The sequence below is a fragment of the Quercus lobata genome, chromosome 9 (genome assembly GCF_001633185.2).
Source record: "Quercus lobata isolate SW786 chromosome 9, ValleyOak3.0 Primary Assembly, whole genome shotgun sequence".
In the NCBI taxonomy this organism is placed as follows: domain Eukaryota; kingdom Viridiplantae; phylum Streptophyta; class Magnoliopsida; order Fagales; family Fagaceae; genus Quercus; species Quercus lobata.
In genome coordinates, this window is record NC_044912.1 from 29,479,733 (window position 1) to 29,503,143 (window position 23,411).

At 32.2% G+C, this 23,411-nt stretch overlaps 2 protein-coding genes and 1 non-coding gene across 4 annotated transcripts; 2 read left to right on the forward strand and 1 right to left on the reverse strand.

The window, feature by feature from the left end:
* Positions 1-2,346: 2,346 nt before the first annotated feature.
* TRNAQ-UUG lies at positions 2,347-2,418 on the forward strand. Its single transcript has one exon. It is a non-coding gene; the product is annotated as a tRNA-Gln (tRNA).
* A 2,502-nt stretch (positions 2,419-4,920) lies between these two features.
* LOC115962184 (chaperone protein dnaJ 10-like) lies at positions 4,921-9,923 on the forward strand. Its single transcript, XM_031081075.1, has 10 exons — positions 4,921-5,007; positions 5,507-5,566; positions 5,688-5,770; positions 6,272-6,425; positions 6,922-7,051; positions 8,263-8,421; positions 8,534-8,712; positions 8,874-8,954; positions 9,360-9,497; positions 9,589-9,923. Exons 1-10 carry the CDS (start codon positions 4,921-4,923, stop codon positions 9,667-9,669), a joined length of 1,152 nt encoding a protein of 383 aa, XP_030936935.1. The 3' UTR covers positions 9,670-9,923.
* Positions 9,924-11,943: 2,020 nt separating this feature from the next.
* On the reverse strand, positions 11,944-17,321 carry LOC115960202 (F-box protein SKP2B). 2 transcript variants are annotated; one of them, XM_031078975.1, is made up of 5 exons: positions 17,144-17,318; positions 16,166-16,498; positions 13,738-14,089; positions 13,511-13,652; positions 11,944-12,572 (listed from the first exon to the last, which is right to left on the reverse strand). In XM_031078975.1, exons 2-5 carry the CDS (start codon positions 16,423-16,425, stop codon positions 12,202-12,204), a joined length of 1,125 nt encoding a protein of 374 aa, XP_030934835.1. In that variant the 5' UTR covers positions 16,426-16,498; positions 17,144-17,318; the 3' UTR covers positions 11,944-12,201. The 2 variants fall into 2 exon arrangements, with proteins under 2 accessions (XP_030934835.1, XP_030934836.1); XM_031078976.1 differs by having other exon boundaries at positions 12,427-12,572; positions 13,428-13,652; positions 17,144-17,321.
* Positions 17,322-23,411: the final 6,090 nt, after the last annotated feature.

Below are 23,411 nucleotides of genomic sequence, written 5' to 3' on the forward strand. Positions count from 1 at the left end.
TAAAAGGCATATTTTGTGATTAGTAATTCTTTTGATATTGTATTTGTAATCCATGGATCTTGATTTGTCAAAATTGCCTTGAGTTGCTTCTTCAATAAATATGAAAAATTATATTAATCAAACATAAATTTATTAGAATATGGAAACATTTCAAAGGAAATATATTAATATTATTCTACTAATTAATTAAATAAAATGGAAAAATAGTTGTACACATTTATAAGATAAAATAGCATACCTTCATTAACCATTGAAAAACACAAGTTCTTTTCATTTCGTGCACAACCAAAGAAAATTGTTTTTCTATAATTATTGACACCAACAAAACTACCAAAAGGCATAACATAAGCATTTACCTTGAAGTAATATAAAAAATAACCACATCTTCATATTTTTGGTACTAATCAATACAATGAGGTGACCAAAAAATATGCTCCAACCTTTTCTCTTCATCAATTGTAAATGCATATTAAAACTTAGAATTCTTTTCTTTAATAGCTTTACAAAATTGTAAGAGATCCATGGTATTATTCGTTGCTTGCATATTTCTCATTTTTATGTAAAGGTTACGAATATCTTGTTGAAATAAAAGGAAGATATCCACGTTTCACATTTTTCTTTAGTTCCATAACATGTATTATTTCTCCAACTGAAAGTTTAGCTTCTTTATATAGGAGAATGGAATTTTTATCATCTTCAGTGATAACTCGATTGGCTGGTAGAAATCACACTCCCAAAGGGGACAACAATTCATGATTGTGATCTATAACAAATATAGTGACATGCCATTTTCTTGGAATAATGTCTATCGACTTTTGCAATACAATTGTTAGATGAGCTTTGCATCCACATTTTAAAGACTTCCTATTTCGTTGCTTCTTAGATGGATCTACCATTTTTAGTGGTTGTCTACCTTCTCGATGACAAAAGAAATCGCGTCTTGCTATTTCTCCATTTTTTTTCTCAAAACGACCTTTTCGAATAGTAAAACCACATCGATTTGCATAATTTTTATAGAAATTAAAAGCTTCTTCTTCGCTAAGAAAACATTGACCAACAAAAGGCTCAAATCCATTTTCTATTGAATTTATATTCTCATATTCTTCAATAACCTCCGTTTCATCTATTGGACATTCATTCCAATCAATTATTTTCTCTCCACAAGCGTTATTATTTTTTCCATCATTCGAAAACTCATTTAACTCAACACAATTTCTTGAAACACTTCCATGAATTTTACTTGCAATCAAATCATCATCAATTTGTGCTATAGTTAAACAAGAATAACCAAAAAAAAAAAAAATCAATATCATATTCTATGATAAATGAAATATGAATTACAAATAAAATAAAAATAATATTACCTTCTTGAGGTGGTTCATTTAAGTCAAAGCAATTCATTGGAACAAGTTGACGAGTTTCACTTTCAACTAAATTGGCATCCATTTGTGCTATATTAAGGCAAGATTAAAAAAAATCAACGTCATATTTTAGGATAAATGAATAAAAAAATGATACAAATAAAATAAAATAAAATAATAGTAACTTCTCGATCTCTTTCATTTAAGTCAAAACACTTCTTTGAACAACTTAATGAGTTTCACTTGCAACTCCACTCTCATCCATTGGTGTTATGATATACAACATGTATTAAACATAGAGAGTAACCTCATATTCAAATATATTTAAAAGATAAATATGAATTTAATAAAATAAAAATATTGTACCTTGTATAATAGTTGCTTAATCCTTCATTGAGCATTTGTGCTTTTTTTCATCTCTTCTTCCCTTTGATATTGGTGAAGTAAAAGAAAGTGGGTTTAATATTGGTAAAGCGAAAGAAGATGAAGACTAAAATATTGACGAAGGGAAATTGGGGGTGGGAAATAAAATGTGAATAGGAGGGAAATGTATTAAAAAAGAACTTGTCATAAATACCAAAGAAAACAACTGTGATCAACTTCACGGCTAAAATAAATGAATAAGTTTACTGTCACACATTTTGGCATAATAAATCACAATTTGCCAATGTGGTGATTTATGGTTGGCAGAGGAGTGTCCCCATATAGACCCACAATCACCCTTTCACCAATCACAACTCATCACATTGACGAATTGTGACATTTGTTATGTCAAAATGTGTAGTATTAGACTTATTCAAAATACCTCCTTAAAAAAAAAAAAAAACAAAACAAAACAAAAAAAGACTTATTCAAAATAAATACCAGTTGAAAAGTCAAAAGTCGTTGTTTTTACCATTTTCCCATGCGAGTGGGGACCAGCGAGAAGCTCATTTTTCAGAGGTAATAGATATATAATTTTAAGTCGGTCCTCTGTCAAGATCGTGGTTCTATGGTGTAGTGGTTAGCACTCTGGACTTTGAATCCAGCGACCTGGGTTCGACTCCCGGTAGGACCTTTTTTTTTTTTTTAAATTATTTATTATTCTAATCAAAATTCTCTCTATCTCTGTAAAATCCATGTACTAACTTAATGCCTCCTAAGTCCTAACCTTCTCAGTTTGATGAAATGAATGTCATCTGAGTGAGTAAAGGTTTTTGGTTTTACTTTTATCTGTATAAGTTTGTATTTTTGTTGTGTTTTTTTTTTTGTCAAGCATGTCATTATTATTCACATATTTGTGAGGCTTGTATGATTCGAATCAGTTATGCGGTTGATCTGTACAACCACCACGAAACAATCTGTGATCATCAGGGCCAACCCAATATAGTTTGAAGTTTAAGACAGTTTAAAGTGGAGTTTTTTTTTTTTTTTTTTTTTTTTTTTTTTTTTTAATGTTTAAATATCAATTAAATAAGATTTATTCAACTTTTTATATTATAAATATATATTTTTTTATTTAAACCATTCCTCTTGCTTTTTGAGAGGCAAAATTATTACTAAAATTTTGTATTAATGACTTTGCTCTCATCTCTTCTTGCAATGGATAATAACTAACTCACTCGATCTTATTGTGACATAATCGATTGGCATAAGATTACTTATATTTTTTAGTCAATTTATTGTCTCATAATTTTTGTAACCTCAGAATTCCTTTGGGGCTGCATCTCTGGATTTTGTTGTCGTCACTCACGGCATGGCCAATAGGATACAATGGCAATGGTGAATCCTTCACTAGGTTTGTCCTTGAGGATTTTGGAAGGAATGAATTGATTAAAACTGAGCTTGAGTTGGTTCGATTTAGGTTGGCAGATCAACTAGACGCCAGATCAAACTTCTTATGTGCTTTCGTGTAATTTTTATAATATAGAATATGTTGCCATGTTATTAAAAAAAGACAAAATTTGGTTACAAACTTGATGGTTAGTTTAAGGTTACAACTTTCTTTAAAAAAATTAATATGACTACATATTTTAAATATCTAACCGTTACATTGCATGTTTTTAATGCTTTTAACACATGTCCCTTTTAACAAATGTCAAATTTTGTATCAATTAAATGTTATTTACTGTATGATCTATAAACTTATTTTTTATGTATAATTTTAGAGTACAAAAGTTTGCCATTTAAATAATTTATTGATAAAATAACTATTTAATTTTTTATTTTTTAGAAATTTTGCAAGTATGGGGGATATAAGAAAAAAATGTAATCCAATGGTAGATTTACCAAAATCTAATAAAAAGATATTGAGTGAAATTATAATTTAGATACTACAACTAAATTTGTAGCCAAACTTTATCCATTAAAAAATGTCATCCCATTACCATATTAGACATTTAAGTAATGAGACTAACAAAAGTTGACAAAGGGACGAACAACACTTGATTTAAAACTTTAAGAACTAATAAAGATCATTTCAAATTTTAAAGATTAGAAACACTCATTAGGTAAATTTCAAGTATCAACAATATAATTTAACCTAGAAATTAATAATCACAATCACAAACTGACACCCCAATCTTCAGCCACACTACATTTTAATTGGACATAATCCACTAATCCTACTAAAAACAGGGTGGGTACATAGTCAAGCCCAACAAAAATCTCCCATAGACCCCACCCTCAAAAAGCCCACACTAAAATGAAAACCACATGATACACCAAAAAAGTAACCCCACATGGATCCCCCCACCAATAATATAGAAGCCCAAACCCAGCTCACCAACATCAACTTTGTTTTTTTTTTTAGTGAAGCTTTAGAAAACCAACATCAACCTTGGAAAGCAATTTACAAAATATAGAGAAAATCACAGTTTAAAAATCTTAAATTAATTTAAGGATGTAACAAAATTAAATCTTATAGGTTCAAAAATTACCATTTAAATATAAGAAATGTTAAGTTCACAATATTTTTACAATTAATCATATGTGGTAAGTTGTTGCTAGCTATTACTAAGGTTTCAAAAAATAACAAACTAAATCATACGGTTTTACAAGGAACAAATAAAACTTGAGTTTTTTTTTTTTTTTTTTATAATAATATTTTTTTATAATTTTAATCAAACCTTTTTTGGGGGGGGGGGGGGGAATCAAACCTTAATCCATCTAAGTGAAACGATATTGTGTTTGAGCTTTGATATGAATTGAGAGTTTAAATTGTTATAAGGTTTAATTTATTACTTCGTAAAACCTTATATTTAATATGTTACTTTTGAGCCTATAGAGGTTAATTGTCACACCTCTAAATTTTGTTTAAATTATAATTTCTAAAAAAGCATTATCATAAGCTCCACCATAGTGACAGTTAAAAAAAAGTGTTTCCTCCCGCGAAAAAGCAGTTTCAGGTAATATTTTATTAGTTTTGAGAACTGGAAAGACTAGTGAGGCTCGTGGGGTTCAAAAACTTAGCAACCTGTCTTTCTTTTTCTTCATATTCTCTGTGTTTTTATAATCTTTATTGCATTCTAGCTAGAAGCTCAACAAGTCCAAGAATATAGGAGACTAGGATACAGAATTAATGGTTAAGGAAAGCGAGTACTATGATGTTCTTGGAGTTAGTCCCTCTGCTTCAGAGGAGCAAATTCGCAAGGCTTATTATCTTAAGGTCTGGATTGCATCCCAATCTTGTGCTGTGTTGTGTTATGTGTGTGCCACTACTCACTAGGACATATATGTATGTCTGTGTGTGTGTGTGTAATGTTTGATTGATTCTCTCATGTTATCAGAGTTTTGAAGTTGCCTTATTAATTTGGTTTCTAATAATTCACGTGCCATATTTCGTACCAAAGAAATGAAGTGATGTGTTTCCATTGATTTTTTTTGACATATTTCACTATGTTCTTTGTTATATTTGTAAAGCTAGATCCTAGATCACCCTGCTAGATCTTCATGGATTATTAAATGAGGTTGTCTTATTTCATCTGTTATAGTTGTTTCTTTGATTGGTCATACATACCTACATGTCTTATGAAATAATCATGTAAATTTTGGAATTAGACTTTCTTGAAAATATTTTCATTATTAGCGTTTCATTAATTTAGTAGTTTTTTTCCCCCCTGCATCTGAGATCATATGGTGAATAAGTGCTGCTAATTCTGGTACAGGCAAGGCAAGTTCATCCAGATAAAAATCCAAATGACCCTCAGGCTGCTGAGAGATTTCAGGTAAGTCCATTGCTGTTTACTAATTTTTTCCTGTAAACAAAATTCAAGTAAAGTCGGCTCATTGCGTTAATGTTGATGTTTTCTTTTATCATAGTCCATACTCTACATTTTATGATTGCAGTTATTAGGTGAAGCTTATCAAGTTTTGAGTGATCCAGTGCAAAGAGATGCTTATGATCAAAATGGAAAAAATTGCATATCTAGGTAATCATTTTATGCTTGTGTTCATGGAGCTATTGTGAGTTGTCCTATTAATGCTCTGTTGAGTTTCACATTACTATCAAAAAACAATAAGGACTCTATTAGCAGAAAAATATTTGATTTTCAATAACATTTCTTCTACTTTAGTTTTATGGAATGAATTTTTTAACACAAATTTTAGCTTCATTTCTGTAATGTTTATTTCATAATGTGTTGCATACCAGAGTCCAGACCAAACAACTCATCCCGCTAGATGTAGCTGTCAAACATAGCATAGAATTGTCATAAACTTAATTATGGTTGCAAATTAAAAAGTGTGGTTCGAAGCACTTAGAGCAGAACAAGGTCTTAGTTCATTTATTTGTCTTTAGCTACCGAGTTGTGAGACACAAACTTAACACTCAAAAGATACGTGGAAATATCATTAAGAATTCTTTTCTGCATAATGTTCTTCCTCGAAGATTTTACCCTACACACCTAATAGTTTTTTGTTTTCCATTCCAGAGAAGCCATGCTTGACCCCATGGCTGTCTTTGCTCTACTCTTTGGAAGTGAGTTATTTGAGGACTACATAGGACATCTAGCTGTGGCATCAATGGCTTCTTCTGAATTAGCGGGTGAGAGTGACAATCCTGAGAAAATGCACGATAAATTGAAGGCAAGTTCTGTTAATCCAAAATCTGTTGTGTTCTGCCAGCATTAAACTCTTTTCGAATTAACAGTCTGTTTAGCATATTCCTCCATGCTAGTTATCCAAACTCAAAATGAAGTTGTAGCAAGATGTTTTATCTGAATATTTTTGAAATTTTCACATTGTACACGGATAAATGTCATTCAATGTCTTATGTATGGTTGCTTTGGTGGTTAGAATTCTGAAACAAAAATTTATATATAATCAAAAGCATTAGCTGGCTACAACCATCTGCTAAATTACCTCCTGATATGACCTGTTCATCCTTTGGCCATTTTCAACTCTCATGAGTTACAGCCAGACGTAGCTTTAACTTACACATTGCTTAAATTATCATCGTATTGGATGCTACTGTTGTTTATGTTTTTTAGTACACCAAAAAATAATCAAATCATATTTTTTTTCTATAATGCATTTCTCTGACCTTACTGGCAACTTCTTGGTGTGCAACTACATAATGTAGGCTATCCAGAAAGAAAGAGAAGAAAAGCTAGCAAGATCACTAAAAAGCTTTCTTAATCAATACGCTCAAGGAGACAAAGGGGGATTCGTAAGGCATGCAGAATCTGAAGCCAGACGGCTTTCTGGGGCAGGTTAGTTAAGCTTCCTCCTGCCTCTTCTAATTACATTTTTATGCATTCAAACATAATCTTGATAGTGACAGGGTTATGTGTTTTGCCTATATATTATGCGGTTTACTATGTTAGTTATTCGTTCCTAAACTGTACAAGGAATCTCTAACTCCAAAATTTAACAACCAATATTGAATGGTAGACTAATTAATGTTGTGCATTACTCTACAATCTTGACAAAATTAAATTTGAAAGTCACATATGCTCTCAATTTTAGTAGCTATTTCTACTTTATCTATTATGATTTTGTCTTAGTTGTTTTGTTTATTAGAATACTTTCTAACCTTGCTTTAGTTGTTTATGATATAGAGACAGTGTGTTGTTGATTTAGAGAAAATGAATAATGTTGTATTTCAGGATTTATTTTTCCTTTTTTGTTTCTCTTGCTTGGTAATATTTACCCCAAACAAGAGCTTACATAGTATAGACATATTTTTCAGGTAATTTTGATAATTTTTATTGAATTCTTTCTTTTTCGATAATCTTGATAATCTTTAATCTAAATAATGATAATGTTGTCTTTCAGGATTTCCTTAAAAAGTTACTAAAATTGTAAGGGCTTGGCCAAGTGTGAGAGTTGACAATTGATGAGAGAAAATAGAAAGTATGGATAAGGAAAATGGGAATATGACATTCTATATTGAAAGATAATCAGTCTCAACTCCCAATAAAAATATTTTTTGGAACTTAGATTCACCTTGGTTCCTAAAATATTTTGGTTCAACATCTATGTATAAGTAAGTAATTTTCCTTATGTTTTTTTTGTGCAAAAATATTTTCCTCAATTATACCTCTCTCTTGAGATTCACTTGAAGCAAAAGACTACCTTCATATAGACGAAGTCTAGATGATGTTTCATTCTAAGGCTGAATATCACCCATAATTTATGCCTCAAATACAGAAACATATTCTCTCGGATGAGAATCCTACACAAGCTGAATGAAAGGTGGACTCTATCAATTTAGAGAACCCAATAGTCTGCAGTGTATGAATTGATTATAGGCAACTATTAGTCATTAAGAACCCTCTAGTTATCTTTCTACTTCACAGATAAATGTATTAATGTCTGTAATTATATTCTACAATTTTATTGACAGTATATTAATGCATGAGCCTGCCACTGGTGCACATACATGATGTTGCTAAACGATTTCTATTGTCTTCCTATGCAGCTTCTGGAGTTAATATATTAAACACTATTGGCCACATATATTCTAGACAAGCAGCACAAGAGCTTGGAAAGAAAGCCATTTATCTAGGAGTCCCATTTTTGGCAGAGTGGGTTCGGAATAAAGGACATTTCTGGAAGTCACAGATAACTGCAGCAAAAGGTATGTTAATATGAGCTGTGCTCCCCCTCTTCTATCTCTCTTCCCAAAACCACATTTCTGCTTGGAACTTTTGAGCCTTTGCTACCTAATTGCATTGTAAAAATATATTCAGGTGCTTTTCAGTTACTGCAACTTCAAGAAGACATCCGCCACCAATTTAAAATGGATGGTATTCCCCCTGAAAATGATGTTGAATCACATGTACGCCTGAATAAAGACACACTGATGAATTCATTATGGAAATTGAATGTAGTAGATATTGAAGTAACACTAATACATGTGTGCCAAATGGTGAGTTTCTCTGATTCTTCCAATCAACTAACACTTGTTCATGTTTGACTTCTGTTCTTTCCTGCTAAGTTAGATTAATTCATGAAATATTAACCGCTTGAAGAAATAGTACAAATCTCAATTACTTAAGGTCCTTTATATGAATTTAAATTTCATTGCAGGTGCTAAGGGAAAATCATGTTAAGAAGGAAGAACTTAAAGCTCGTGCTAAGGCTTTGAAACTTCTTGGGAATATATTTCAGGTGAAATGATTATTACAATTTTTCAAAGAACCTTGTGTTCGTATTTTTTGTGAAATAATTTCATAAATTGCATTTGCCTTATTTATTTTTTAATGTTTTGGGTATATTAATTTTTTTTATGTTTATACTACCTTCATTGGACAAGCTGTAAATCATTCATGGGATGAATGTTCAATTATTTGATATAATGAGATTATGAGAATGTAAAATGACTCGCATACAGTCATAACATATGATAAGATGATGCTCACATAGTAATAAGCTAAAATCTTGGATTGAAATAAGTTAATGAACAACTTGGTCCTTGAAAGGAAAAGGGGAAAAAAAAAAAGCAGCTACAATCATGATGATGATGCTGAAAAGATGTTCTGGTTAATGTCTATTAATTGATGGTGCTTTCGGCAGGGAAAGCATGTACAAAGTGGAGGCACATCAAAGAAGAAAGATGCTGCTGACACAGATGATGATGGAAGCAGTTCAGATTCCAGTTCTGAGGATGATTCACCGAGACCACTTTCGTATCGAACCCCCCAACTTACTCAGGCATGTTAGATAATTTTCCAACAGAGTGATTAATTTATTATATTAGATAAATGACATATATCATTATTGGTTCATTTTTCTTATCTGACAGGGTATTGGTAGACTATTTAGATGCCTTTGTAACCCAGCATTTGATGTGGATGATGAAGAAATTGTCTACAAAAGCAAATGATGAATCATGACATGTAATTAGGGTCCACAAATGAATTTGAGTGCATGTCAATAAGTATTGAGATTTTTCTCGAATCAAGTCATGAATATACCAAAAAGGCTGCTTGTTGATTAGAGGGTTTTGTTCCATTGGAGACAGTGGTGTAAGCCTTGAATTTGAGTTGTGTGATTATGTATTTAAATTGGAGCGCATCATTGACACCATTTTGATATGCTCTGATTTTAAAGTGGCTTGAGTGCATCAATGTAGAAGTGACTGTGTCTATTACAAAATTAACAGTATTATGATAATGGAATACATTCCTATTTAGTCTTGTTCATCTTTTGTTAGGCAAACAATGGGAAGAGAAAGCTTTGATTGCATGTTCCCACCTCTAACACTGCTGCAACCAAATAATGCAACAAGATGCATCAGTAGCTGCACTACTAAAAGTCACTTTAAGCTGTCTAAATCAATGGATATCTTAGAAGATCAATATTTCTTACACAAGAAAATTACATATTGATTGACCATGCAAAACTAGCTACGACCACAAAAAGCACCTGAGTAGGAGATTCTTGATGTCAAAAGCGATTTATGGACTGGGCCAAATCTGATGAACCTCGGAATAATGTTGCTACTAAACAGAACTTATTCAATATCATGTTTTTTTTTTTTTTTTCAGCTTTACAAGATTCCCAAACCAAAGTTCTACAAAACTGATTACTGGAACTCAGCTTCTCAGAGCACCCTTGTTACGTCTTTGGCTCTTTATAAACATGGCTGACCAATTATATAGTGACTATGTTTACAAAGCTAGACCAGAGCAAAACTAACAATAAATAGGTGATATAACCAGCTCTTCTCCTTAGTTCAGTTATTTTAGCATTTTTCTGTCCCCCTCATTTGTGCTTCTCTCAAATTTATCTCTAGATTAATTTAGATGAAATTGTATAACTCTTGCCTTCAACAATGATCAAACTAGTTCAAATCCTTTTGGCAAAGGATGTCAAAGTGGCTTGCTTAAGTAATAACTTTTATTTTATGATTCTCATTGGTGGAGAATTTAATGGTCAATATTATCATTAGAACTGATGCATCAACAAACAATAGTATAACAGTATGTTAGCTTTTTCTGTAAGCAATTGAATACCTTTTGACTGTTAAGCTGATGTGTTCTCTTAAACTCTCTCTGTCTTTGGAGAATTTAATGGTCAATATTATCATTAGAACTGATGCATCAACAAACAATAGTATAACAGTATGTTAGGTTTTTCTGTAAGCAATTGAATACCTTTTTGACTGTTAAGCTGATGTGTTCTCTTAAACTCTCTCTGTCTCTATCTCTCTCTCTCTCTCTCTTGGATGCTTCGGTCTTCCTTTTGTCATATATCATCTCCTTATCAGCCTCACAATTAAATTCTGGGTGTAGAACTTCCAGGTCCCCATTCGTTTCACTCTCTTTCATGTACGTCCTGCTGATTAACCCCACCCCCCCGCCCCCCCCAAAAAAAAAAAATCTTAATTTTTTTTAAAAAAAGTCATGTAATGTATCTGTAAATTTCAAATTGAAGATATCTATGTTTTTCTTCGTAAATAAGGTTTTATTTACTTCATTTTTAAATCATGTTTCACTTCCAAAGTTGGAAAGTAGCTCAGTTTTGGTCATAAAATCAATAAACTTATTTTTATTTTTTAGTATGCCTTTTACTTAGAAAAAAAAAAACCATAGATTTCTTATACCTAAATTTCTGGAAAATTATACTTAAAACTTTAATCCACTGACAACATTTTAGTTCCAATTACTAACTCAATTGTTCATTAAAGTGCATTGCTCGAATCAAATGCTAGAGAATTATTAACTTATAAATCCACTATCTGGGAAAGCTACTATTCTTTCTCTGATTCCCATCAGCCTCCATTTGAAGTCCAATAAGATGGATATTATGGTCAAACTGCCTGACCAATCTAGATTGCCAATACCATAATCGAATTTATTTCTTTTTCTTTTTCTTTTTTTTGTAGTTATGTAATTTGAAAAAGGTGATAAGAGTGAATTAGGGTGAATTAGGCCCTAAGAAACAAAGAAAATTTCCCTTATTTGCACCTTAAAATAAAGATCTATTCAAAACAAATGCAGGGCTAAACAATGAGGGCCTTGATGTAGGCTCCAAACCCATCCCAAAAGAAATACTCTAACTTGCAAGGTAGGTACTAACTTCCAACTCCTGCTTTGGCAATGTGGGACATTTAGTAGGAAGATAAATATTCCTAACATTAGTACCATAGGGTCCATAACCAACAGAACTTTTAAGTTTCAACAACAAACTTAACTTCCCAAAGTCCATACGCTGCAGAGTTCACATATATAAAAGCCTAAACATAAAGTTCAAAGCATTTTTCATTGTCACTAGGTTTCAACAAGAAACGGCTGCACATTTGCAACCAAAGTTTTCTAAAATTTAATACATACATACATACATACAAGGGGGATATACTCTTCTTTGGGCCCTTCATGACAGCTCCCGTAGACTTCTTATCTCAAACCTTTGTTCAATGAGCTGGGTGAAGAAAAGTGGTGGCTGTGCGGTGTGCTTGGACTGCACAGGCACAGTGCACAGACATCAAGTTCAAACAGCCACTCATGATAAGTGAGTGCCTTCCTGAGCAAGTGTGAAGAGACGGAAATGAATCGCAAACTGCCTGAACCGCGGGGGGAGTGAGTGCCGTGCACTGGCTGATGTTAAGTGTTCTAAGCCCTTCCTCATCATTCATTCCTTTCATGGGTTCCCACATTGTAGTCTTGTTATTCACTCGGCTGTGGGCCAATGAGTACATTGCTCTGTCTGTAATGTTCTGACAGTAGTATAAGCCAAGGGATCTCAGATGATGACAACTGTTTGCAAGAGCAATCACACTATCGTCTGCAATTATAAGTATTGAATGGATCAACATTTTTACGATCAAGACAATCCAAGTATAGATTACCATTACTATTATTAACTTAAAGGCATAAAAACTCTTAAAACATGCATAATTTCTCACTAATCAATAGTTGTGAGGAAGATTAATATACTACCATTTACATGTAGTTTTGTTCATAAATTTCATACAAATACTAAATCATTAACATTCTTCCATTATTTCAAATAAAAACAGGTAAACATAAAACATCTTAGAAGGCTTTAACATGCACCAGAGTCGGCCTTGATTTTTTACTTCCCAACTATGACCTTAAAATCTACAAACCATGTAGACCAAAGAGAGTTTCATTGATTGCCAGCATACATAAACTCAGAATGCGATCACTGCCTTGTGAGAATTCAGAAGCAAGGGCAGAGAGTATGGCTGATCAGGAAGAGGACTAGAGCTATAGAGATAATGAGAATTGAAGAACACAGTGATCATGCAATTAGTTGGCCTATTACGCATAGAAAAATCTACAATGGGTTAGCAACGACAACTGGTAGTTGGAACTGATGAAACAGACAACATGTGAATCAAAAGTGAAGGGTTCCACCTTGTTAGTTTTGGTATACTGAGACAGACCTATTTTCAAGTGACTTGGTTTACAGGCAGCTGGAGATAGAGAGAACCAGGTGATAATAAACCAGTTATAATGGGAACATTCTCAAGAACAAAGATATTAAAAATCCTCAGAAATGGACTTGACCTTCAGAAGGAACCATGAGGAAAATAGTATTGAGATAATACTGATACACCGGGATAGAAGACTAAAAAAATTGGTGAAATTTGAGCACCAGAACCAACTATTATACCTGTATATTTATTCTCTCAGCTTACAATTGATAATCTTTGACATTTCAAATATCTTCATTTAGTTGCCCATAGATATGAATACCTGTTATTAGGACACAGCCACACAAATCAACACTTCTGAGATCAGGGCATCCATGTGCTAAGCTCATCACTCCCACGTCACTTGCATTCTCGCACCATCCAAGATTTAAAATCTGCAACTGACTGCAGTAAAGTCCAATAGCCTGCATATAATATAGTAAACTTGATAGAATTATCTCACTTCTTATGCCTTAAATTACAAACAATGAATTAGTAACTCATTTATACCTGCAATGCACTGTCAGATGCAGCTCTGACACATCCACAAAGATTTAATGATTTTAACCTTCTGCAAAACCTAACTAGAAATGCAAGAGCATCGTCACTGAATGCTGAACACCCACTGATGTTGAGTTTCGTAAGGTTAGGGCAACCATGAGCCAGGGCATATAGTGAGCGGTCAATAAGCTTGAAGCTTTTGCTGAGGTCCAGGATCTGCAGATCATGACAGCAATTTGCAATAGTTTCAACAGCATTATCCTCAAGCAGTGGTTTTTGCTCTTGGCGCAGTGTCAAAGACTGCAATTTCGTGAACTTTGGAACAAGAGATAGAACCAAGTTGTTCATGTTCTTGTTGCACCTGAAAAAACAGTTCAAGGCAACCGGTAGGCAAGGTAATCCAAGGAAATCATACTACTTAGTTCATGAAATTAAAGACCAAAATGTCTTGATATAATCATTAACAATTGTTTATGTACCATATTATAAATGGAAACTAAAAGAACTATATATCTCAGTTATCTCACTTCAGACAATTGAAAAGGAAAAGTAAATATATGATCAAGTTAACTCATCTAGTGTAAACTATATTAAGAAGGTTCAATTATTTAAAGCATCAAAAGTTCAAATATTTTTTCTCCCCTAGCTAACAGTCTTGAAACTCATGAAGGAAAGGAATTGTAAAATTCTCAAGACAGCAAGTTAATTTAGATCTGAAGAAAGAACCAATGACAGGACTTCATACATTCTTCACATGTGTCTTCCACATGCACCTTTACATCTGAACACATGCATGTACATCATTATAGAGGAAGACGTGAAGGTAAAATGCAATTGATCCTACATGTACCCAGATTATCCCAAATAATAAAGAAAAGGAAAGACAATGGAAATTAATATATAGTTAACACACGTAATCTTTTGGAGTACAATAGGATTCTACTCAAAATGCACATAAATCCCAAGAGATAGTTCAAAGGTTGCACAACCATACAATTAATAAACACCAGACCCAACTACATAATTCAGGTTTCCATCTCAGTTCATGATATTCACCCCTTATGACTCAGCAGAAACGAGAAAATTTGTACAGTAACAAGAGTTGAAATGGAAACACGATCAATCCAGTCATCATTCACAGTATATTAGTATCAATTTAAATAAATGCATAACCACATTTGTGCACAGATAAAGCATGCCCTACAATGGGCTGTGCAAAGAAGGGTATCTTAGAGCATTAGAAAACTCGAAAATTAGCATTCCCAAAGTTTCATAACTCATAAGAAAGAAAAAACAAACTTATTAGTTTCAAGAAGTCATTCACATGTCTCTAAAGTAGGCTGCTTTAGCACGTGCAAGTTGGTGAAGAAAATGGGGAACAATGTTCTCCATGAGGTTTTAAGGGGCAAAGTTAAAAGTGGTATATAATTGAGTCTTGGGGTGGGGGTGGAGGGGGAGGAAGAAGGAAGAAAAAGATTACCAACTCCAAAGAAGCAAGACTTGGCCTGTTCCATTGTCTCCAACATGATCAAGCAATATAATGAAGTGATCTTTATCACTTCAAAAACAAATTTTTAGAACTTTAATAGCTATTTCCTACTTTGAGATGCCCATCACTTAGAAAATTCTCTCACTTTGTAAGGATGAAATAATAATACTCATCACAGGAACTCATTGCATCAAAGCTGTCAAAAAAGCATATAGTGACAAGAGAAATGCATCTCAATGTAATGGCTTTAATCTTAAAAGCCATAAATTCCCCATGTAGCATAAGATACCTATAGAAATTGCAAACACCCGTGTAACACATTATAAGACCGAAAAAAGAAGAATAATAATATACAAATTTAAGCGAAGTGCAGAGCTATAAGACTTTACACACTTAAAAGCTAATGAATCCACAACAGAACTGCGCAGCACTGAGTTCTTATAGATATCATATCCTTCTCTATTCTCTCCCCCCTTTAAGGGCACCTGGTTAAATCCATAAAGAATTAAAAGGAGAAAATATAAAAAAGTCGAATTTAAACAGGGGAAATACTCACTCACATAATAGCAATAAATTTTTTATTTTATTTTTAAGTCTAAGAAGTCTTCAGTTTCTTCAAAGCAACACTGACACCTTTTTACAATTAATCATACAGAACCAATTCCAAACATTTGAACAAAAGTTTTGTAATGGAATTAGCTAACACTAAAATTCTATCAAAATCTCTTCTAACTTGAAAGCCAACACAATAAACCATACAAATCCACAGTCTATACATGGCATACAACAACAACAACCAAGTCTTAATTTTGGGGTCAGCAATTGATCCTTAACAGACTAGTCAGGATCGATCACATGTATGAATGGCATATAAAACCCAGGGAAAAAGAAAAAATCACAAACACTTTTAAGTTAGAGGTAGTGAGGGTAAGCAAAACAAAGATATACCATATGAGAGACAGATGGGTAAGGCCCAGGAAAATAGCATCTCTCCAGCCACGACACACTCCAAATGCCGCAAACACCGTCTGATCATCCACAAGAGATAAAATTTGCAACAAGAGCTCCATAGGAATATCCTTCCACTCATTGATAACCCCACCTTCCATTTTCCCTCCTCCTTTACCAAAACCACTTCCTCCAAGCATCATAAGCTTCTCAAAGCACAAGTTCAAGTCCTCAGTCTTCAAGTTGTCTTTACCCACCATTTGACTCGCATAAAAACTGATGCACCACCTTTCACTCCAACCTCTGTAAGTAGTACTGCAAAATTCCTCGGTCCTGTCACCAAATAGAACAGAGCAAACGGATAAGTCTCACATATACAAAGCAAAAAAAAAAAAAAAACATAAACAAATTTCAAGACCTTGAATTCTGCAAGAGGAATTAAAAATATGTATAAATCGTAAACCGACAAGAAACTGTGACTGACGGAAAGTAAAAGAATCCAATTTACAACCAAACACCTGGCAATCCATTAGCCTATACACAAACAAGCATATTACTAAAGACCCTTTATTTTTTTTCTTCTTGGAACTCACCATTTTACCTGCTAAAGTTATCTAAAACAGAGAAGAAAATGTTGAAAAGCAATGAATTTGAAAGCCAAAGAGACCTCTTTTACACAAAAACAAAGATACCCATTTCTCAAAACTCAGAAATAATCCCGAATTCGTTCAAGTCAAGCTCAATTTTTAGACAGAAATGATCATCAACAAAACATTAAAACAAAAACAAAAACAAAAACTTTTTCATACAGAAAAGATAAAATTCACCTCTTCAGGGCTGACAAGCAAACCAAAAATTCTTAACAAAATTAATAACCAAACAACTTGATTAAAAATAGAAAAAACAACAACAATAACAGAAATTTACAACAACAAAAGGAACAATCTGCCAAAGAAAAATTGGGGTTTGATTATATACCTTTGTTAAGGTGACAAGGTGAGCTAAGTTTTTTTGAACTTTTGCTTAGTTTTTTTTTTTTCTTTTTTTTGATGATGTGTGGTATTTTGTGATGGTCAAGTACTTGAGAGAAAAAAACGAATGGTTCTCTCTATTATATATACACTTTCTTCCTTTTAATTTTTCAAGACTGTCTGTGAGATAAGGAGAGGAAAAATATATATATTAATAAATAAATAAAAAAGAGAGAAGAAAAAATGGAGGGAGATTGAAGAGTGTGCCGTGATGGTAGGATTAGCGACGTGTATGGTGCCACGTGGCTGTAATTTAGTGACCCTCCGTGAAGTTGGACCCACTTAAAGTGGCCTTTGATTTTGATAAGAATTTAGGAAAATTTTATAATAAAAAAAAAAATTGGGATAGACTCAATGAACTAAAAACTTATCAACTTAATTAATGTAAAAAAATGTTGTGAAGTACTGATCACTTATAGAGTTGTAATAAAGTTACCTAATAGTTTGTGATACTGGATTTTTTCTTAGTATTGACTTATTTCACACACCTTACCATAACTTTTTTATGTTGTTGATTATGAGTCGTGAAAAAAAGATTTGACTTATTTTTAGTATTTTTTTAATTAGATATTTTTTTTATTTTAAATATACAATAATAAGTGGTAGTATATTTTAATCTTTATATTTTATTTAATTAGTGGGTAATGTGACAATTTTTTATTAAAATAAAATGAGATTTTAGTTAAAAAAATACTGGAGGTAAGTCAAATCCGTAAAAAAAAACGATAAATCTATGTGAAAGTAATAAAAAATCAGTTACATAATAAAATATGTGGAATAGTTTGTGGTCTTAGAATTAATGCAATTTGAACAGCTGAGTTAGCGCAAGGGAAAAGATGAAAAAAAAATTATGTTTGGTTTTATGTTAACAAAATAATAATATTAAAGATGAAAAGAAAATAATAATATTATGTTGGGATTTATGTTAACAAAACAATAATATTATTAACACGTGCGTGTAAAAAATAGTGTTCTTCTCTTTTTGTTAAGTAAAAATGATGTTCTAATATTAGTGTCAATAATTATGAAAAAAAAAATCATTATAAAGACAATTTCTTCCAAATTGAAATAATCTCTTTCAATTTGATGCAACTTATAAACTTATCCACTTAAATTAAATCATCTTATTTAATACACATGAATAATTTTATTCATATATAACATAAAATACATGAGTAATTTTGTGGTAAAAATAACTACGTGTCTAATGTTTATGAAAAATAGGATACATAAATATATATATATATATATATATATATAAAATAAAGAAAAAAAAAAGTTTCTAATACCAAACTAGAAGCAAGCAAAAACCTAAAAGTAAGTAAATAAATAAAGCAAAAGAAAAGGAATCGAAGTTTGTAGAAGGTTTACTAAAAACAAGAAGCAAACGCTTTAAATATTATGGTCCGTTTGGATACAGTTGAAAACTGAAAATTGAAATTGAAAACTAAAAAACACTGTAGCGAAATAATTTTTCAATGTGTAAATAATACTGTGGGACCCATTTGTAATAAAAAAGTTGTTGAAAAGTGAAATTTGTGGGTCTATAAACAGTACACGATGTGTACTGATTGGTCAAAAAAGTTTGAAAAATCAAAGTTTGCAATTACTGTTCATTAAACAGTGTATAAACAGTAGCCACAATCTAAAAAAACGCGTGAAAAAAAAAAAAAACAAACAAAACGTAGATGCAGACGTATCAGCCCAATCCAAACGCAACTTAAATTAACATAATAAAATAAAATGGAAGATGTATGATGAAGGAAGAGAATAAGTTGAAAAACTCAATAATAAAGGCGTATGTGGTAGAACTAGAAGGTTCCATTTGTTTTGTTTAAAACCGAAGCCGCATCTTAAAAAGCAATCAAATGACAACAACAAAAATGAAAATTCAAGGATGCTCCACTTTTTTTGTGTGGTGCCACTTGCTTTTTATCCTTTGGACCGTGTCATTAATGCACTGTTTGCTTTTTCTCTGTTTTGAATGAATTTGGGTCGTACTATCAATTCTTTCTGTTTACTACTACACCACTTTATTAACTTTTACCCACCTGCTTCATTGTACCATGAAGCAGTGCTAAAAGTTTACCTTTAGGTTGCGTTTGGATTGGGCGTTTTCAGCCCAATCTGCGTTTGCGTTTTGGAAAAACGTGGGACCCAGCTACAGTAAAACGTGGCTCCAAAACGCTGAAACGCGAAATGAAAAACAATCTCCAACATATTATAATTTCATTCATTCTTTCATTCATTCTCCAACTCATAAAAATGAAACACCAGAAGCTCCAATACAGAAATCAATGTGGAAGTTATATATTAGAGGTCTCACACTTCAGTAGTTTCTACAATGTAACATGAACACCAAAGAAATCTTGTGACCACAAAAAAGGGTAAACTTTGACAGCAAAAATCAACCCTTTTTTTAGTCTCCAGTAAACTCTTTTTTTTTTTAGTTCTTTTTTTAAATTTCGTGAATATTGGCTCATTAATAAAGAAAAAAAACAAAAAAAAGAAGAAGAAGAATGAATGATTCAGTCCGTATGATTCAGCAAAAAAACATGTAAGAAATCCAAGTATCTTTCAGCAAAAAAAAAGTGAATTCTTTCTTTCTCAAGCAGACAAGGCTAAATAAGCTGTCTTTTTGTTGGGTATATTAATCGAAGAGGAAAAAAAAAAAAAGTTCTTTTGTGGGATATAAACAAATATGTATCACACACACTATAAATAACTACAAATCCAGCAAAATCAAATTATAAAACAATCTAAAAAGCCATACTTGAAAATCATCAAATCCCCATTAACAAGAAGTGAAATTCCAGCAAATGAATACAGAGGATTGAACTTACACTCTATCAAATCAAATGAAGTAATTCCAGCAAATTAAAAGAAACCCATTAACAAGAAATGAATTTCGAACAAGACATCATAGAAAATAGTGAAAAAAAAATTGAGAACACTCACCTTAGAGAGTGGGATTCGTTTCTGCAACGTTGCTTCTGGTTTTTGAGCTCAGCCTAAATCAGTTTTGGGTTTCAAGGAGCACTGTTATGGGTGGGAGACGACTGAAATTGGGGAAAAGGGTGAAATGGGTTTATGAAAGACTGGGTTATCTTTGCCGGCGTCGGATTGGGTGACGTTCATCGTTGATTTCGCTTCTGAGCTCTTCGCCGGCGTTGGACATCGTCTTCTATTCTCTGGAGGGCGCGGAACTATCGTCCAAGAAGGGTGAGGAGTGAATAGCAGAGAGAGAGAGGAAAAACAAAAAAAGGATTTTTCAGCTGAGCTACAGTAAAACGCGTGCCTTTATATATTTTCAGCTCCGCTACAGTACCCACGTTTTGCTACAGTAATTTTCAGTTTTCAGTTTTCAGTTTTCAGTTTTCAGCGGTATCCAAACGGACCCTTAAACTTTTTTTTTTTTTTTTTGCCCCGAGGGGGGGGGGGGGGAATTTACTTTTGTTTGATTGGGACAGTTTTTACTACATGAAATAATAATAATAATAATAATAATTATTATTATTATTGTTATTGTTATTGTTGTTGTTATTATTATTAAAACTAGTATGTAGCCCCGTGCTACCGCAAGGGAATGAATATATTATTAATCATGAGTTTATTCAAGTTTAAAAGGCTCAGTTAAGTCTAAATTCATATTATTAACCAGAAAATTTCATTAACAAAACTTAGTAATATATATATTTTACACAGAAAGATGAACCTTGGTGACAATGTTTATCCAAAAGATCCATTCACGCTTTTGAATCTTCAATCTCTATTGGTGATTGAAATTTTCGCAGCTTAAAAATTTTAAAATTAAAAAAAAACCCTCAGAGTTGTACTCATTTTGTAGTTTTACGATGGGTCATTTTGTAACATGATGGGCATTTGTGTGAAGAAAAAACCTCTAAAGTTCCATGGCTGATAAAAGAAATTCTCTCCAATCTCTTTTTAAGAAAGAGGGGTTTGTGCATGTTTTTATACATCCTTCATAGTTGTATTATCACGAAGCAGGTCCAATGGATTTAGATTGGTACTACCGATTCCCTAAGCATGAGTGTTTAATGTGTTATTAATTTCATCTCATTGGCTTCTACACATGACAGCAAAATTAAAAATAATTAGATTATACACGTGTATAGTAAAATTGAACTCCAATTTCAGATTCTGATTGAACAATTGAAATGATAATATATGATAGTAATAACAGTAGGAAAATTCAAATAAAATTTCGAATTAAATTGTAACAATTTGAATAAAAAATTCCAGTAGAAAGACAGGATGGAGTGATCCACTCCAAGAAGGCGACCAAACTTGAGTAAATATAGAATAATAAATCTCTCTCCGGAAAATTTACATTGTTCATAACCTTTACCTTCACTGAACATTTTAAAAACATAGTGACTCACATCTGCCATCCAGACATCTACAGCCGGGTCCTCTCCAATTCGCTTGAGATTCATTGATCACTAAGTTCCTTTGCAGCCTGCAAAAAGTATCATCCATCGGTCCACAACAGTACTTTCTTCATTGTTATAGGTGCCAAACCTGAACAAAAAGTCAAATATAAAGATAGTGAATTTTAGGCATAATGTGCATCTAATCACATATTAGCAATTTATAACAAATGTAAAGATGCAAACTTTGTAAGTGAATAATAAACAAAACTCAGTGTCAGAACTAAGAAGAAATCACTTTAATCCGAAACTCAGTGCAAATGTAAAGTTGCAAACTTTGTAAGCAATTTATAACAAAGATGCAAACTCTGGCTTTGCTATCTTTTTGGAAATTATGCAATGTACCCAAACCAAGTTCTTATCACCGATATTAATCTCTTTGGTTTTCACGTTTGACTACAAAATCAAGAAAAAACTTAATTAGCATAGTAACTCACTTGACCCGATACATAGAAGTGATTTTAATGAGAATGAGCCCACATACATTTAGCCACATGATGCAAAATTCAACTTCAATTTCAGATTCTAGACACATGGCACAAAATTAGAGTTCTAATTTGAAATTTAATTTCACACTCTCTCTGCTTCACCTATTATTTTATATATAGATAAATATGTTACACTTCCTAATTATTATTCTATACTATCACGTCACCACTAATGAATTTTTTTTAGGTCAAATTTGATCTCAAATCTTTTGTTCCATGATAAAAACTTATCAATTGAGGTAATTAAAATCTATACTTAAATTATAATTATCTGCCTGTGATATATAAGAACTTTAAAAACCTCACATTTTTGCTTTGATATTATGTTAAATTATCGATTATACCAAAAATTTAAACTATTGAGATATAGTATATTTAATTATTTAATCACATACTTCTAACAATAACAATACATTTCCAAAGAGTGATAAATAGTGAGTTTGACTTAGTAAGTAGAATCGGATTTGAAGACGGATGAAGCACAGAAGCCGATGGTAATAACAAGTGACATTTTTTCTAAATTAACCAATATAAACAAAATTATTCATAAATAACTTAGTTAATTTGCCATCCTAATATATTTTTACAGTTCAAGAGCCGTGTCTGCACAATTAATTAAGCTTAATGTTATATTGTTATATTATCTTCTAGCTAATTGTGAATGCTTAAACTAGACATTACGTACGTTTTATTTATTTTTTATTTATTTCCCCGCTAGGTTTTATAGACATCAAGGTCAAGCATTTGAGCTGGAGGGACCAATTATAATTAGGAAGACAACTAAGTAACCCACAAGTTTTTTTTAACGTATTAGACACGTTTAATTCCCTATTAATTTTCTTTCGTCTCAATACAGCAGATACAATGACAGACAAAACATATGCCTAATTAAGAAGAATGGACAAGTTGTTTGGATATGTATTAGGACATTGGTTTGGTGGACCATCATTTAATAATATCAATAAATCACATCATATTTGCTATTTGTCGAAAGGAAAAATTGAAGCATTCCTCACTTTAAATCTCTATGCCTGTCAATTGTGAATTGTCTCTGGAAAAATTGCCTATTCTCATCTCATGCATAATACATTCTCTCAACTAATTGTCAAATGAAACAAAATTTTATGTCTCGAGCTTAAATGGAAAATTGGCCCTTCCGTTTATGAAAAGGAACTAATTAATGTCATCAAATTTATCACAATTCTGTAACAACACAATGTCAAAGGCTCTATTAGGGTACCACTACACATTCTTGGTGTGATAGTCACTCCACAAG

What these genes read in the sequence shown, in the direction of transcription:
- LOC115962184 (XM_031081075.1), top strand. Translation starts at nt 4,921, where the DNA reads ATGGTTAAGGAAAGCGAGTACTATGATGTTCTTGGAGTTAGTCCCTCT. An exon ending in GCAAGGCTTATTATCTTAAG is followed by an intron (nt 5,008 to 5,506) that starts GTCTGGATTGCA and finishes ATTCTGGTACAG; the next exon opens with GCAAGGCAAGTTCATCCAGA. An exon ending in TAATACATGTGTGCCAAATG is followed by an intron (nt 8,713 to 8,873) that starts GTGAGTTTCTCT and finishes ATTTCATTGCAG; the next exon opens with GTGCTAAGGGAAAATCATGT.
- LOC115960202 (XM_031078975.1), bottom strand. Translation starts at nt 16,425, where the DNA reads ATGGTGGGTAAAGACAACTTGAAGACTGAGGACTTGAACTTGTGCTTT. An exon ending in CATCTGACAGTGCATTGCAG is followed by an intron (nt 13,653 to 13,737) that starts GTATAAATGAGT and finishes TATTATATGCAG; the next exon opens with GCTATTGGACTTTACTGCAG. An exon ending in TGGCTGTGTCCTAATAACAG is followed by an intron (nt 12,573 to 13,510) that starts GTATTCATATCT and finishes TTATAATTGCAG; the next exon opens with ACGATAGTGTGATTGCTCTT.